Source organism: Rhinichthys klamathensis, unplaced genomic scaffold, assembly GCF_029890125.1.
Source record: "Rhinichthys klamathensis goyatoka isolate OS25496 unplaced genomic scaffold, OSU_Roscu_1.1 h1tg000059l_1, whole genome shotgun sequence".
NCBI classification, from domain to species: domain Eukaryota; kingdom Metazoa; phylum Chordata; class Actinopteri; order Cypriniformes; family Leuciscidae; genus Rhinichthys; species Rhinichthys klamathensis.
Genome location: NW_026606604.1, coordinates 10,000,001 through 10,017,779, shown reverse-complemented (window position 1 = coordinate 10,017,779; position 17,779 = coordinate 10,000,001). Strand labels below are relative to the sequence as shown.

General features: G+C 38.9%; 1 protein-coding gene across 4 annotated transcripts in view; it reads left to right on the top strand.

Moving 5' to 3' along the window:
• The window catches only part of sntg1 (syntrophin, gamma 1), an 82,896-nt gene that overhangs the window by 30,505 nt on the left and 34,612 nt on the right, over positions 1-17,779 (top strand). For 3 of the 4 annotated variants that reach the window (XM_056249315.1, XM_056249314.1, XM_056249317.1), the window contains 2 exons: positions 4,280-4,434; positions 12,873-12,922. In XM_056249315.1, the coding sequence (XP_056105290.1) occupies positions 12,896-12,922 (27 nt within the window). In that variant the 5' untranslated portion in view covers positions 4,280-4,434; positions 12,873-12,895. The remainder of the gene's footprint in view (positions 1-4,279; positions 4,435-12,872; positions 12,923-17,779) is intronic. The other variant, XM_056249316.1, reaches the window with a different exon arrangement.

Genomic DNA, 17,779 nt, shown 5'->3' with positions numbered 1-17,779 from the left:
GGAATGTCGAAGTCGTCATCTGATTGGTTGAATTTTATCAGATTTCCGGGGGGCGCGAGTGTCGCGTTTATTTTCGGTCCGCCGGGAAACAAAGCGCAGACCGGCGCAGACGTGTGATTGCGGAAAAAAAACTGTTGTGTTTACATGAGTGACAAAGAGCATTTATCAAGATCAGCTAAACGTAGGATTCTCAAAAATATGCGAGGTTCACGGCATAGACTCTTTAAGAGATGTCCAGGAGTTTTGTTTGAGGCACTTAGTGGAGACAAAAAGAGATATTTTAGCCTGTTTGCCGACGGGATTTGGGAAGAGTATTATTTTCCAAGCCTGGCCGACCCTTTGTCAGCATTTATAAGGATTCCCAGCAGATCCAATTTTAGTTGTGTGTCCCCTCCTATCTATTATGGAAGATCAAGTGAAGTACCTAACCGCGAAGGGGATATCAGCCGCGTTTGCGGGCAAACATGAAACAACAGACGCTGACATCGCAGCTGGCCGATTCAGTATTGTGTTCGGTTCTCCAGAATTGCTTGTGGGTGTTAAACAGTGGAGAGATATGCTTCAAACAGATGTTTACCGCGAGCGTCTCATCGGGATGGCTGTTGATGAAGTGCACACCATTGTTGTTATACGTGCACGAACAGATCAATGACTTACTGCTTGTTTTCTTCTCCTTCTTTGATTTTCTATGCTGACTGACTTGTTGCACGCCGGTCTGTTGTTGTGGGGACATTTGCACGCCCCGAAATGTGACGCTGAACGAAACGAACTGTAATTGGTTGTTTGACATGTCGGTCAAACGGCCTAATGGGCGGGCCTTGGCCAAAGAAAGCTGCTATGAATTCCAGACCTTCAGCCGTCAGTCTGAAGGTCTGGCTACGCGAGACTAACAGCTACGCAACTACCACTTTGACGCTTCAAAAAGTTCATAAAGAGATCGTAAAACTAATCCATATGAATTGAGAGGTTTATTCCAAATTTTCTGAAGGGACTCGATCGCTTTATATGATGAACAGATTAAATTTAGGCTTTTACTCACACTCACATCAGTTGTGGTAAACAGAAGCTCAAGCATGTTCGCTTGATGTGCGAGAACCAATGAGGTTCGTTCTCGTGTTACGCATCACGTTTGAGCTTCAGCAAGAGGTTTGTTGAGGCTCTGTTTATGTTTGCTGATCAATGTTGAAACGTGAATAAAAGCCTAAATGTAATCTGTTCATCATATAAAGCGATTGAGTCTCTTCAGAAAATTTGGACTAAACCGCTGGAAATGCACTGATCGATTTTTGAAGGCAGCATCGGTGTGTCCTTCGCTGCCTATATCCCACAATCCCGTGTGTCTCATTCCGTGACAGTTGAGCTAAAAAATAAAAATGGCGCTTGAAAGTTGCAAGGGGTGGTCAAGTGTGTAAATGTAAATTTTTTGACCAACCTTTTCTAATTTTGATGCCATTTCTAGGGAGAAATTAGTATTGTGGTAAGTAAATATTCACTTAGCTAACACTAAAGCTCGGTCTATTTTGTTGTAGATCATTAAACCGTTATGCTGGCTCAGAAGTCTGTCTGAAATCTGTTTTGTGAAGTACCTTCGAGCGCAAACACTGCCTGCAAAGTCATTGCCTGACAGGCCTAAGCTTTCAAACGCAGCCAGTGTGTTTTTATGTGCAGATGCATTAATCAAAAACAGTTCCACTGTTATTGCTGGTGCTTTTTTCAGTACCGGTAATTTAGTCTGGATCTTAAAAAAATTAAGCACTTTGAGCTGCTGTTGCACCAGGGTCTGGCAGAAATGAATAGCCTTTGTGGCGGCCCGAAGGTCTGGCCATTATGATGGTGATAAGTACACTTGTTGAGTTCCCAGTCCACTGTGACCGACGGAGTCGGCAATACAGCAAAAACCCAGCTGTAGTTACAATTGTGGTGTTTTATCAAAGGAAAGGTTAAAGATGTCGGCCAGAGAAAAGCTCAGAAGGTTAGCCGGACAAGATAGTTCACTAATGGACGAGGACACGGCGAGATGTTTCTATTGCCCACATTTACAGTTATTACATGTCCCAGCTGCTGTAATGACACACGCACATATGAAGCAAAATTAAATGAGTCAGCCATGCATAATGCAGTTTTAATGGTTTTATTTTAGACATTTCAGAAAGGAAATCATGGGGTAGGGAAATTAAATGTGTGAAGTGCTCAGCATTGAAAGCACACAGAATGGCCATGGATGAATAAGCCTCAGGATGGGAGATCACATTGCATTGTGCTATACTGTAATAAACCTTCACAATCTCCAATTCTGAGTCGAGGCAGGAGGCAATTTACAAAAACATACGTCTTGTTACTTTTTTTGGAGCTGATCCACAGCTACTTAACCGGACTGCTTTCAGATAGTTTAATGCTTGTGCTGTTCCTGGAGATAATGCTCTTAAACTAGCAAACTGTTTAGGAGCTGAATAGTTTGGAAGCAATCATGCACTAACATTATGAATCTAAAGGGCAAGTCGTGTATTTGGAAGCCCACCGTTTTAATTTGACTGTATTGACTATGTGCTTTGTGTCTTCAAAATCTCTCTCAGGGAACAAGTAAGAAATAGATGAGGCTCACAATGGAAGTGATGTAAATTGTTTTAGATTGCTTCGCTCTCAATGCTGGCCACTAAATGCAATTACCAGGATTCAATATTTTTCTTCTCAAAGTCCTGAGGAAAAGATAAAACCATTACATTTGGGGGATTGATGCATTCTCTAGAAAGCAGCAATGCATTTTTTACTATGCGTTTTATTTTCACATGTAGAGGCCAAAATATCTCATAGAAACTTCTTAAAACATTGAAAATGTTCAGTGTTACAGTTTTTTAATATCTTCTCCATTTAAAAGAAGTAGTCATTTATTCCCCCTCATGTCTTTTGAAGCTCTTTGCCAATAATCCTCCCGTGTAACACAAAAGTTATTCATAACAGAATTTCTAAGTTACTTATAATCAGCCTATACTGCAAATGTAATAACACATTCTGTTATCGTCTCATCTCATTTAATGTTTCAAGTAAGAATGAAACGACATGCAAATGAGATCTTTACGTTTTTTTGGGTGAACTACTGCTTTTAAAGAGTCATTTTTGATTTCTCTGATATACTATGTGGATTTTAAGATGTTTAAAGGCCAAACAATTGGACAACAGCTTTAAAACCATGTCAGTGGGCAGTAGATTATTTGTCAATTCCTGCTCTCTCCTCATCTCCATCACCCTTTCTCCTTATCTTGCCCTGTCTCTTCCCCTCCTAAAGCTGAGCTTTCACTGATGGTCTTTTCATTTTCGTCTGTGTCAGTGAAGAAAGTATAGGGTCAACTGATATTTATGTTTTGTGAATCATTTTCTCAGATAAGGGATTTTACTGAAGGCTACCAGAAAATCTAGGTAACTAGTTTAAATTAATTTACAATATGTTCACATTCATTATTAATCTTATGCCTAATATGATGAAAACGGCTTTGTTAATGTTTCTTGCCCTCTCACATTGAGAGTTACTATACATTACATGAACCACGTAAATTAGGCCTATTTTCAATTCAAAATGGCGAAATTAGACAAAAGTTTATTAGTTTGCCTGATTATTTTTGTCGTTCGTTTAACATTTCTATCCTAAAACAGCTGTCAAATATGAAAGGTTTAGTTTAGCTACAGTACTTACATGTTATCTCGCACTTTATTACCGTTAACTGAAACGTCGCGATGGAATTCGCACTCAGCAGTTTCTGTGAACATAAAGCCCGCCTACTTCGATTTGATTGGTCATCTCCATAGACTGACCAAATCATCTAGACCAATGAGGCAGCTCAGATGAGAAGATCTTAGTGCAGCGCTAAAGTAGAGTTATTACTATATTAGGCAATTATTTCACAACCTTTATTATATACACCCCGGAAAAATACAGAGGCTCCGGCCGGTGACCTCATAGCTGGCTACGGCCACGGACTGTGCACTTCGAATTGAAACTTTTTTTTTTTGGTCTTAAAAGCACAACGCTTTAAAAAATATGACTCTTTAACAAATTTAAAAACTTTTAAAAATGACTCTCTGTGGTTGTAGCAGCAGGAGATATTTTAGAAAAGCTTTTACCATGCAAACTGTCTTAACAGTGAAAGCACAGCACGCTGCCATCATACTAATTCAGGGTCTGATGCTAAAAAGAGCAAAAATATATGTAAGAAAAACATCTAGATAAACTAATCAACCACGATAATCGACTGGCCATCCTAACAAGGTACTTGTTGTACTCCAGCAGCTGCAGGACTCTGGCTGGGCCTGAGGGCCAAAACCCCGTACTGGAATAAAGGAAGGAAGAAAAGAAAAACATCAGTCCTGAACAAGCCTCCCCTGCCTCCTTCCCCATGGCTTGACCTCCATGCTTGCTGTGCTGAAGATCTTTCCCTGGAGGTAAGCCTAAAATACCCAGGCCTCTCGCTGGAGCTTGACAAATCGACTCATTTGCTGAGTAGGTGATCTTAAAGCAATAGTTCATCGGGAAAAAAACGACATTCTGTCATCATTTACTCACCCCTCTGTCATTCCAAACTGGTATGATTGTCTTTCCTCTGAGTTTTGAGTGCTACGGTTGCTACTTTATGGTACTTTTATGGTGCTGTTTTTTTGTCCTTATTGAAGCTTGACAGCATCTATAACAGTTTGTTGTGTGGAAAACAAGAGCAACGCCAGCATCTGCTGTGGTGTTCCACAAAGTCGTACGGGTTTGGAATGATTGGTAATTTATCCTTTAAGAACATTTTAGGCAAGGCAAGTTTATTTATATAGCACATTTCATACACAATGGTAATTAAAAGTGCTGCACATAAAAAGGAAACAGAGACATAGGAATTCAAATGGAATGCATACAAAATAAAAATAACAATAAAAGCAGAGAGAATACCCCTATCTGGATGGAAGAGTCAGAGAGTTTCACAGCTTCTTGTTTTACTTTAAAATTTTAGCTAAATTAAATTTACTGTCTTGTTATAACTTATTAGACAACATATTAGGCTCTATAACTTAGAGGATTGCTGTGTTTCATCACAGTGCAGAAAGCTTCTGTCTGCCATGAATTTTTAGAGACATCTCCCTGAAGGAATTGTTCTGAGACGCCCAACTGATGAGGTGCCTGCATTAAAATAATGTTGCGGATGAAAAAAAACCCTGCCATACCGCACCGGCCTGTTAACATGCAAATCACATCTCATTTTCACAGAAAGGCAAAGCGAGTGAGTCAGTGTGAAACTGTGTACAATCTGAATGCCAAGCATTATACTAAGAGAGAGCAAAGCATAGAAACAACACATAGTAAACGATGGTGTCATGTTGAAGAACACTCAACAACATTTCTATTTTGGGTCGTAAGCCACTGCAAATGCAATTTAATGAGCTCTGAATGTATAGGAATGACCTTCATATTGATTTTTTTAGCTGTGCAGCGCGTGGTGTTCTTTCTAAATGAAGCAGTACTGTAACAGTGATACATGGTAATAGTTTTATAAAATAAAAAGTGATCATGTTTGAAGGCATATCTCATGATGTTGGTTTATAGAAAAGCCATTATTTGTACAAGAACTTTTGTTTTGCGAAATTATTGGATCACAATTAAGCATAAGCTCCCATTCTCATTGTGAGCAAATGTGCTGCTTTTAATTTTTAAAACCATTTAAACCATTTTCTTTGTCAGAGTAATACGAATCTAATGAGAATCACCATTAAAAAATAATAATAAAATGTCTGAATGCATCGCGGGAATGAGAATTTAGGGAGGAATGTGCTTCATTGGAATAAAAAAATATCACAAAACACAATATCGTCATTTTTGAGGGGGCGAAATATGACTGTTTGTGGCATTTTTATGGCTTCAGTAGGGTGCTAAAAGTTTATAAAACTAATTTTGTCAGTGTTATATTGTGTCTTTTATCATTGTTTGTGACATGTAATGTTGGTTTATTAGTTTCTATAGCCAGTGACTGCCTTAGGCCACTATGAAAGCAGATTCCAGCTTCATCGAATCCATAAAAACATAATGGAATATTTTTAAAATGTTCTACATTATAAACTATTGAGCATCCTTCTGCATTTATATCTCTGCCACATCTTTGATAGATGACAATGAGAGCGATTTCATTAGCCACACGTTAAACTGATTGTCTTTTCTCTGTCCGTGTGAAGGAAGCTGCAGATGCCACCACGCACGTGGAACGACCTGTAGACCTCATAGAGATGTTTATTAGGGAACACTCGTTCTTGCCACACCAATGAATTATTCATAAAGGCGCTCTCTGAAGGCCTTGTGTATTCTGCCTGGACTTTCTAAGCTGGAATCGATCCGTGGTGGAAATTCTGAGCGATCCGCGACATCTCCTTCAGCTCGGAGGTTTTAAATGGGCATGTAACTCATTTTGACAGATGGCACTCAGAGGTACTCACCATCTCTGCTTTGGAGACACATATCCTCTCCGTTATAAGCCTCAGATTGCTATTTCCTCTTAAGTGCACTCCATGTGAGGACAAGGTTCGTCACTGAAACGACTTTTTGTCCATTTTTGATATATAATGGGGAATTGAGATCTAAGGGCTCGCCAATATATCTTTCTTATAGAGGTGTCTTATGGCACAGGCCACTTAAGGAGGGATGTTCCAGCGTTTTAGGATTCAAGCGCTCTCAGAGAAAGAACACACTGATTAAAGTGCTGGAAAAATATCCGGCTTGTCCTTGCGTTTGGAATGCCGACGAAAGTGGTGAAAACAGCCAGACAGAGCTGTAATCCCTCCATATTTACCCCGCTGAGTGGTTTCAGACAGTGCAAATTATGCGATTGTTCTGATTAAATGTGCTCCGCTGGTTGTGATTTTAATTTGAGCTCCGAGTGATTCCTCTTTGAAATAATCTTCAGGATGTTCTAGTGCACAAGCAGCATTTTAAAGCTAAACGACAATAGCGATGTGGTCAGCTACCGCTGTGTGATTCTTTTTGCTATATGAATTATTAAGACTTTTATAAAGTAGCACTGGAATAATTCAGTAGGAAATGCCTCCAGTGATTTATTTTTCCTGTTCAAATAAGTATCACTGTGTTTCAGAAAATGTGTTGGGTCACAAAACTTCACAATCTCACAAACAATACATATGAGTCGTATTTCACCCCTAAATCAAAGGATATATAGTAGGCTATATTTTTTTAGTGCTGTCAAATCGATTAATTGCGATTAATCGCATCTAACAAAAAAGTTTTGTTTCTGTCAGGACCACTATCGCCAAATATGACTGACAATTAGCATACAGTTAGGATTGGCAAGAACTCCCTGCGCATCCATGCAGCCTAGCATGGATAAGAGCAGGGAGAGCAGCAATAACCCCTCTTAGGTGAACAGAACAGAACCAACATGAATGTATTGCAGATATCATTAATTCAAGATTTTAAAGTACAACATAATTCGAGAATTTATTCTGATTCAAAGGGCACTCAGAAGGGCAAATCCTGACTGTTGAGAGGTGGAGCTGGGGATGGAGGAGGGTAATCAGCTCCTGAGAAACGCGATAGCTGCTGATAATACTGAAGGAGCTCATATATGTACGGTGATAGGCGTCACATTCCTATAGGCAGACGTGGATCAGCTGAGCCTGAGAGTCAGCCGATGCGAGCTTGACTAACGTGACCTGCCAGAACTGATGCTACGCTTAATTTTTATAATATATGTGCGTATACACTCACCTAAAGGATTATTAGGAACACCTGTTCAATTTCTCATTAATGCAATTATCTAATCAACCAATCACATGGCAGTTGCTTCAATGCATTTAGGGGTGTGGTCCTGGTCAAGACAATCTCCTGAACTCCAAACTGAATGTCAGAATGGGAAAGAAAGGTGATTTAAGCAATTTTGAGCGTGGCATGGTTGCTGGTGCCAGACGGGCCGGTCTGAGTATTTCACAATCTGCTCAGTTACTGGGATTTTCACGCACAACCATTTCTAGGGTTTACAAAGAATGGTGTGAAAAGCGAAAAACATCCAGTATGCGGCAGTCCTGTGGGCGAAAATGCCTTGTTGATGCTAGAGGTCAGAGGAGAATGGGCCGACTGATTCAAGCTGATAGAAGAGCAACTTTGACTGAAATATCCACTCGTTACAACCGAGGTATGCAGCAAAGCATTTGTGAAGCCACAACACTTACAACCTTGAGGCGGATGGGCTACAACAGCAGAAGACCCCACCGGGTACCACTCATCTCCACTACAAATAGGAAAAAGAGGCTACAATTTGCAAGAGCTCACCAAAATTGGACAGTTGAAGACTGGAAAAATGTTGCCTGGTCTGATGAGTCTCGATTTCTGTTGAGACATTCAGATGGTAGAGTCAGAATTTGGCGTAAACAGAATGAGAACATGGATCCATCATGCCTTGTTACCACTGTGCAGGCTGGTGGTGGTGGTGTAGTGGTGTGGGGGATGTTTTCTTGGCACACTTTAGGCCCCTTAGTGCCAATTGGGCATCGTTTAAATGCCACGGCCTACCTGAGTATTGTTTCTGACTAGTGTTGTCAAAAATATCGATATTTCGATAAATATCGATACTGAAATATCTGAACGGTACCAATACTAATTTCCCGAAGTATCGATACTAGCCGAGCAGTCACTTTCACTTCTCTCAAAAGGCGCGTTGACAAACACCACACGTGACGCACTCGTCTCATTCGCTCTTCGTTAAATAGCAAAAGTGAAGTGAATGGAAAGATGGCGAGGGCCGCGCCCCCGCGACCGGCTTTGGTTGATTGATAAAGAACACCACGAGCGGGCATGTCGGAGAATAGCGCGGACACGCGTAAAAAACACACCGCGAGCGGGCATGTCGGAGTCGGAGAATAGCGTGGACTCGTGGACACGCACTACACACCGCGAGCGGGCATGTCGGAGAATAGCGCGGATACGAGCTACACACCGCGAGCGGGCATGTAGGAGAATAGCGCGGACACGAGCTACACACCACGAGCGGGCATGTAGGAGAATAGCGTGGACACGCGCTACACACCGCGAGCGGGCATGTAGGAGAATAGCGCGGATACGAGCTACACACCGCGAGCGGGCATGTAGGAGAATAGCGTGGACACGAGCTACACACCGCGAGCGGGCATGTAGGAGAATAGCGCGGACACGAGCTACACACCACGAGCGGGCATGTTGGAGAATAGCGCGGACACGAGCTACACACCACGAGCGGGCATGTCGGAGAATAGCGCGGATACGAGCTACACACCGCGAGCGGGCATGTAGGAGAATAGCGTGGACACGAGCTACACACCGCGAGCGGGCATGTCGGAGAATAGCGCGGACACGAGCTACACACCGCGAGCGGGCATGTCGGAGAATAGCGCGGACACGAGCTACACACCGCGAGCGGGCATGTCGGAGAATAGCGCGGACACGAGCCACACACCGCGAGCGGGCATGTAGGAGAATAGCGTGGACACGCGCTACACACCGCGAGCGGGCATGTCGGAGAATAGCGCGGACACGAGCTACACACCGCGAGCGGGCATGTCGGAGAATAGTGCGGACACGCGAGCGGGCTGCGGGCACCCAACAGATTGTTTGACTATCAATAATCCCTCACATCACTCATTTTTTAAAATTATTGTATAGGTGAAAACAGACTTAAGGAACAGGCTCCAGGGGTATAGGCTACTATTTAGCAGCATATGCTCAGCATCAGGGGTGTTTGTTGTTTGGACAGATCTGCCCCCACTGCTAAAAAAAAATCCTCAAGGAAACACTGTAACTCTTCTCATTTGAACTTTTCTGAAACATTAACCAAGATGGCCTAGTATTGTTGTTGATAAGAGTCTGTGTTGTCTCGTTTTAATTCTTAAAGTTAACATAATCTGACTGAGGAATCTTAGACAAGTAAATATTTTAACTGTGGTCAAATGTAAATTAACTGGTGCCTATTTAACTTTATTCAAAAATTATTATTTAATTCTGCAATTTTCCTTCATTAGCTATTATCATCAATTTGATTACACAGATACTAATTAAACTAAACAGCTAGACAATGGCATCTCTAAATTCAATAATGACATGCCTTTAACTGAAAATTAAATGTTTAATCTTATTATTATACATTACTGACTCTCTATCCTCCAATATGATACTGTTAAGTGCTTTTTTGTTACAGTATATTTTAATCTTTGATAACAGTAGGTAATAAAAATACATCATGTTAGCTCTGGTCCAATTAAAAAATATAAACAAATAGAACTCAGGACATTTTTGTTCATGCAAAATATACCTCATTGTCATGTTCTAGACTTGTTACATTTAGCTTTAAATTAAAAAAATACCCCCTTTATATTGTGGCAGTTTTTTCTCCGTGGTATCGAAAATGGTATCGAATATCGATATTTTTCAAGGTATCGTATCGAAGTTAGAAATTCTAGTATCGTGACAACACTATTTCTGACCATGTCCATCCCTTTATGGCCACCATGTACCCATCCTCTGATGGCTACTTCCAGCAGGATAATGCACCATGTCACAAAGCTCGAATCATTTCAAATTGGTTTCTTGAGCATGACAATGAGTTCACTGTACTAAAATGGCCCCCACAGTCACCAGATCTCTACATTTCTACATTTCTAGAAATATATGCATACATAAGTGGGTGCACATACACACATATATATACACTCACCGGCCACTTTATTAGGTACCCCATGCTAGTAACGGGTTGGACCCCCTTTTGCCTTCAGAACTGCCTCAATTCTTCGTGGCATAGATTCAACAAGGTGCTGGAAGCATTCCTCAGGGAGTTTGGTCCATATTGACATGATGGCATCACACAGTTGCCGCAGATTTGTCGGCTGCACATCCATGATGCGAATCTCCCGTTCCACCACATCCCAAAGATGCTCTATTGGGTTGAGATCTGGTGACTGTGGAGGCCATTTTAGTACAGTGAACTCATTGTCATGTTCAAGAAACCAATTTGAAATGATTAGAGCTTTGTGACATGGTGGAAGTAGCCATCAGAGGATGGGTACATGGTGGCCATAAAGGGATGGACATGGTCAGAAACAATGCTCAGGTAGGCCGTGGCATTTAAACGATGCCCAATTGGCACTAAGGGGCCTAAAGTGTGCCAGGAAAACATCCCCCACACCATTACACCACCACCACCAGCCTGCACAGTGGTAACAAGGCATGATGGTTCCATGTTCTCATTCTGTTTACGCCAAATTCTGACTCTAACATCTGAATGTCTCAACAGAAATCGAGACTCATCAGACCAGGCAACATTTTTCCAGTCTTCAACTGTTCAATTTTGGTGAGCTCTTGCAAATTGTAGCCTCTTTTTCCTATTTGTAGTGGAGATGAGTGGTACCCGGTGGAGTCTTCTGCTGTTGTAGCCCATCCGCCTCAAGGTTGTGCGTGTTGTGGCTTCACAAATGCTTTGCTGCATACCTCGGTTGTAACGAGTGGTTATTTCAGTCACTGTTGCCCTTCTATCAGCTCGAACCAGTCTGGCCATTCTCCTCTGACCTCTGGCATCAACAAGGCATTTCCGCCCACAGAACTGCCGCTCACTGGATGTTTTTTCTTTTTCGGACCATTCTCTGTAAACCCTAGAGATGGTTGTGCGTGAAAATCCCAGTAGATTAGCAGTTTCTGAAATACTCAGACCAGCCCTTCTGGCACCAACAATCATGCCACGTTCAAAGTCACTCAAATCACCTTTCTTCCCCATACTGATGCTCGGTTTGAACTGCAGGAGATTGTCTTGACCATGTCTACATGCCTAAATGCACTGAGTTGCCGCCATGTGATTGGCTGCTTAGAAATTAAGTGTTAACGAGCAGTTGGACAGGTGTACCTAATAAAGTGGCCGGTGAGTGTATATATATATATATATATATATATAAAATAAATATATTATATAAACAAAAACTTTTATATTAGATGCGATTAATCGCAATTAATTGATTTGACAGCACTAAGATTTTTATGATGAAATTGTATCATGATTATCATATTTACATTTAGTCATTTTTAGCAGACTCCAACGCCATTGTTATTCTGATCATAATTCAATCATTATGCTGAACTTTGGAGATGCAATTCACTGTGGTTCGACATGCATCTTACATCTTCATAAACAAAGATATCATTATAACTTGTTGGTTTAATAACATTACCACCAGCCCTGACCATAGAGTTTGTTTGCATGCTGTATTCTTATTGCACAATGAAGCATTCAAGCAGACCGTGTACAGCAAACCAGAAATTGCAGTACATGTTCATAGACCATCCCAAACAGGCTGATATATTGTTTGACAATAACTCTCACTGAATTATTTAGTAGGCCTCAGAGCAACTTGAAATGCCACATTTGCATTTGTATTCAGACGTGGTTATTGCTTTCCGGTTGGTTAATATGTTCTGAAATCCACATGTTAGCAGAGGAGTGACAAAATAAAAATGTAGCACTTTTAGGGTTTTTAGAAAAAGCTTTTTCCACACAATATCAAAAAGCATTGCAAGCTTTTTAATTCTCCTTAACTTTGCGTGTCCAGATGCCGTAATTTGTCAAAACAAATTTGCTGTGAAGAGTTTTGATTAAATTTCTGCACATCTAAGTGTGCTTTCATGCAAGACAAAGTTCCTTTGCACTGCATGAACCAACCAGTGATTCATTTCAAATGCATCTTCATTTATCTGTAATGAATTATTCTTTACTTACCGCATGTGCCACTTTCATTGCAAACAACATTTTTCATTGAAGGTCAATAACATTTAGCTTTTGCTAATGCAACTTGTTTTAATGACATCTTCTTCACGTTTGCTCTCACAGGGCTGTTTTTCTGACCTTAGCACATGGATTTCAAGACTTCAAATGAAGAGGTAGGTATTGCTTTATATGCCACTTTTTTCAAAACATTTAGTTATTTCAGATGAAGTAGAAAATATGCTCATACATCTTGTAACAGATCTATTTCAGCGTTATTTGTTGAACGAAACTCTATCCAAATAAATGTTTGCTGAAGTCGTTGAGGCAGGCAGGAGCACAACGATCAAATAAATGGATTTGTTGACTTTCCACTGGGGAATAAAGATGTTAGATGTGCTTTAATTCCCCTGTCTGCAGACTATAGGAAACAGTTATTTAACAGACTACAGATTTACAGTTCCATTCTCTGAAATGTAACATTTTCAAGATTGTAAGGAGGATTATGAGCTGGGTAACACTTTATTTCGATGGTCCACTTTAGACATTCTACTAACTATAAGTAACTTTGCAACTACATTAGAGTATCAGTAGACTGTCTGCGTAATATCTGATAACACTTTACTTTGATGAACAGACATTCTACTGACTAGAAGTAACTTTGCAACTACATGTCAACTTATTCTACTAACCCGAACCCTAAACTAACAGTCTTCTGCAGTCTACTAATACTCTAATGAGAGTTACTTAACATGTAGTTGCAAAGTTAGTTATAGTTTGTAGTAGTGGACCATTGAAATAAAGTGTAACCAAGCAGTTACAGAAAGTAAAAAGCCCCACAAAAATAATCTAGCTATATACAACATTATTTGAACTCTTTGAGATTATCATAAGTTTCATTTGCCATCATTATACTAAATCCTTTGATATATTTTTTCAGATATTTTGAGATATTTCCTCACTTCTGTCCTGAAATGATGAAACAATGTAATAATGGTGTTCAATTATTTGTTTATTATTATAATTATTATTTATTAACAGTTTATCAAGTGAAAGAAATTAAATTATGTCCTATTTGTTTTATTAGGCACTGTGCTGTATAGTAATCAATTATATACAAATTGTGGTTACACTTTATTTGGTAACTTTTTATTTTACAGTGTCCTTGTTACACGTTACTATAGTAATTGCTATAAATTATGCATAATTACATGAAACTAACCCCACAACAAAACTAATCCTAACCCTATTGTAAATACACGTAGTTATTACTCAGTACTTAAATGTATAATTACACTGTAACAAGGACACCTTAAAATTACAATTAGGGTTACACTTTATTTTAAGGTGTCCTTGTTACAGTGTAATTGCTGAGTAATAATAATTAACTACATATACTTACTATAGAGTTAGGGTTAGGACTGAGTTTGGTTTAGGGTAAGTTGCATGTAATTATGCATAATTTATAGTTAATACTATAGTAACTACATGTAATGTGTAACAAGATCACTGTAAAGTGTTACCCATATTTTCTACTTAGTAAAACTAATAACTGATTTCGAGGGAGGACCTCTTGTTACTCTTGTTTCTAGAAATGCAACAAGCAATCTTGCGTCTCAGTTATGGATTATAGTGAAAATGACCTCCGATAACTTCAGTATTAATATTACTTGTTGCTAGGCAGATTATTTCATACATTTGTAATTGACAATTTCTTCTTAACAGAAGCTTTAATATCATTTACAGGCAAGATTATAAAACAATGTCAAGTCAAATCAAATCAATATTTCATTTCCATGTATTTATTTAGTGGTCTTAATCACCCTGTTGGGATTTAATTTGTGATAATGACCGACTGCCTGTACTTTATATCCTATATATCAATGTCTATCAGCTAATGAGAAATATTGATCATCCACTAATCTGGATGTTCTTCTCAGTATGTTAAAATTCATGACATTTGATGTGTTCTGCATTATAGTGATGCAGTTTGGGGTGGGATACAGGACTACTATGAATGCAGAGAGCACAAATTGAATAGCTTTCGGGCTCCGAAATGGGGACACGGCAGAGCGCTTATGTGTGGAAGATTAATGAGCGCTCAGAGGAAGATAAGTCTTGTGTATATAGACTGAGGTGTTTCTATCTATTTACAAACACTGCTGCGCTTTTTTAAACGCGATGAACAATACAAGATTCAACACTTTGTGGTCAGAAAAAATTGGCTGAAATTTTTAGAGCTGCTTTATTAATCAATAAAAGACCGTGATCTCGATTCTAACACCTGTGTCTATTAAACATTTGACAAAATCACAGCAGAACATTCAGATTTGCTTTTGCGCTGCCACTGATCCAGAGAGAGCAGTTATCATGTATTGATATGAAACAGCTTTTAAAACAGTCCTTTCAACCGCAGTATCGCTATTTCTGTGTTACAAATATTCATATTATCACAGAAATACTGGGTTAAATGTTTATAGTTCGGATATAAACGCTGATGTCTACGGTAGTGATCAAAATACATTAAATCACCTTTATAAAGTAACATGGATGCATTTATTTGTCATTGAAACATTCATTCAAGAGGTTCATTCAGAAACGCTGGTTCATCCTGTAATGAAATAATGAAATATTTATGAGTGGGATATTTAATCATTCATTTAAGAGATTCATTCAGAAACGCTGATTCATCCAGTAATGAAGAAATTAAGTATTTATGAGTGAGTCATTGAATCATTAATTCAAGCGATTCATTCAGAAACGCTGATTCATCCTGTAATGAAATAATGGCCCAGATTTAGTCTGCATTTCGTGACGTAACGCCGCTTTGACTATCGGGAAAAGTCTGCTGCGGAGCTCACATCAGTGCGGGCTCGGCACAAATCCACCGCTAAGCATCGCGAGCATCCTTCTGAAACCTAAAATAACAATTGGGACACCCTACGGTCTCATGGACTTAACGGACACGCCGCTGTAAGTCCACAAGACCGAAAGAGCATGTGAAGTGTGCCATTTGGGACAGGGCCAATGAAACAAGTGAAGTCTTTATGAGTGAGTCATTGAATCATTCATTTTAAAATAATTCATTTAGATGAATTAAACATTTCTAAAAGACTGCAGCCAAAAAAAAAAAAGACCCTCTAGTAAATTACATGTTATTTTGTTTAGTTTTTCTGTTCAGAATTGTGGTAGAACCGTGATCTCTATTTGAAAACAAAAAAACGTGATTCTCAATTGATCCAGAATCATGCAGCTCTAGTGATGATCCACATTTATTAACACAGGTTTAGGAATTAGGTACAGTTGTAGAGCATGTGGGAGTTTTAACTTTGCTAAAGCATCAATATGAGAATCATATTGGAAGTGTTTCTTGTTAACTGTGTGAATGAATGCATCTCTGTAGCAATCTTACTAGACTAACTATTTTTACCTCTGGAATGGCCAGAGTCAATGTCTGAGCATGGTTTGACTGCAAATCTCAAGGGTACACTAAAAATGGCTGACACTTGATCGCCGTGGCAACAGAACCAAGCATGTGTCCTAGCAACTGAAGTTATAGAATAAATTTTATTCTGGTATAAAGTGTTTGACCTGACTTTGCAAGAAATCGCAATGATGTGGATGCCAGACTCAACAGAAAATTCAGGTCTCTTTCATTTTTTATGAGTAACTGCTTACCAATCAATTTGGTCATCATAGGAACGAGTCTTACAACACAACTAGGCCCTGAGGAAGGTGTTTTTTTTTGTTTTGTTTTTACAGTGCTGACAAGTGGAAAGGCCAAAATATACAGATAAAAAACATTTTTAAGCAGGTGTTGGTACTACGCTTCGTATTTCATTATATGCATTGACAAAAATTCCTTACTTATTCACTTATATGCTGTGGTTTCATTCTGAATTTATGTTGATTAGATAATATTCTATAGGATAAAATATATGTACATGCCTCTAACAGACCAAGTAGCATACTAAGGCTACGTTCACGATCACGAAATCCGGTCACCAGCACCACATATGAATGTAGCCCGAAACATATTGCTTTTCACACTAAATCTGATCGGATTTCATTGGATATGCACAAAAATCAGATTTGGACTGACAGTCTGAACGAGGCTTAACTAACTAATAATGTGATTTGAATTATTCAGTTTATCAGGTATGACAGGATGTTAAAAATTATAGCAGTGAAACTATTATTGGCCACCATGAAGTAGATGTACAAAAGGCATTTAAGATAATGATGTTACACTAATAATTGAGTTTGTGGGTGTCCCTGCAGCTCTGGGTGCTTTGATTTCTCTGGGGTTGATTTTCTTTAATGAAAACTAACAGGTTTTTAATATGAAACATGATGTGTGAAGAAAACAAAAGAAAAAACAAGGTAAATAACACTTGTGAGCAGAATATTTGTATGCGTCATTTTTAATCAAGCTGTAATTTTGTCAGAATTATGCAGAAAGTGTGAAAATATTTTTTAATTGTGTGTATTTATAGGATGACTAGAAAACTAGCTATGAAACAAGACAACTTTCGGCCGTTTAATTATGACAAAAATGCTGAAAATGTAATTTTCACTATTCCCCTGTTCATGTACTACTGTATATATGCAGTGTTGGACATTTTAGTGGACAACTTAACAAGTGACAGTGTGAAAAGAGATAATTGCTAACAACATTTTACTTTGAGCCTTTATGTGTTTTCATAAATAATTTTAACCATTTTAATATTTGCAGATTCCTTATTACATATGAAATTGGTTGTTTGTCATGTGTTTTAATGCATTATACTTTATAAATGTGTAAAAATAATAGATAAGTACCTATGTATTACGTATTATAACTGTGGTAACAACTATTCATGAGATAATACAATGCATTACAAGGTGCATTACAAGGCATTACGAATGCATTATAAATACTTTTATAATGAATGTATAAAAAGGCTTTAGGTAAAGTGTTACCATAATTTTAACATTTGTAGAATATCTGCGGAAGTGTTACTAGTATCTGAATTTGCAGTGTTTTTGAATAT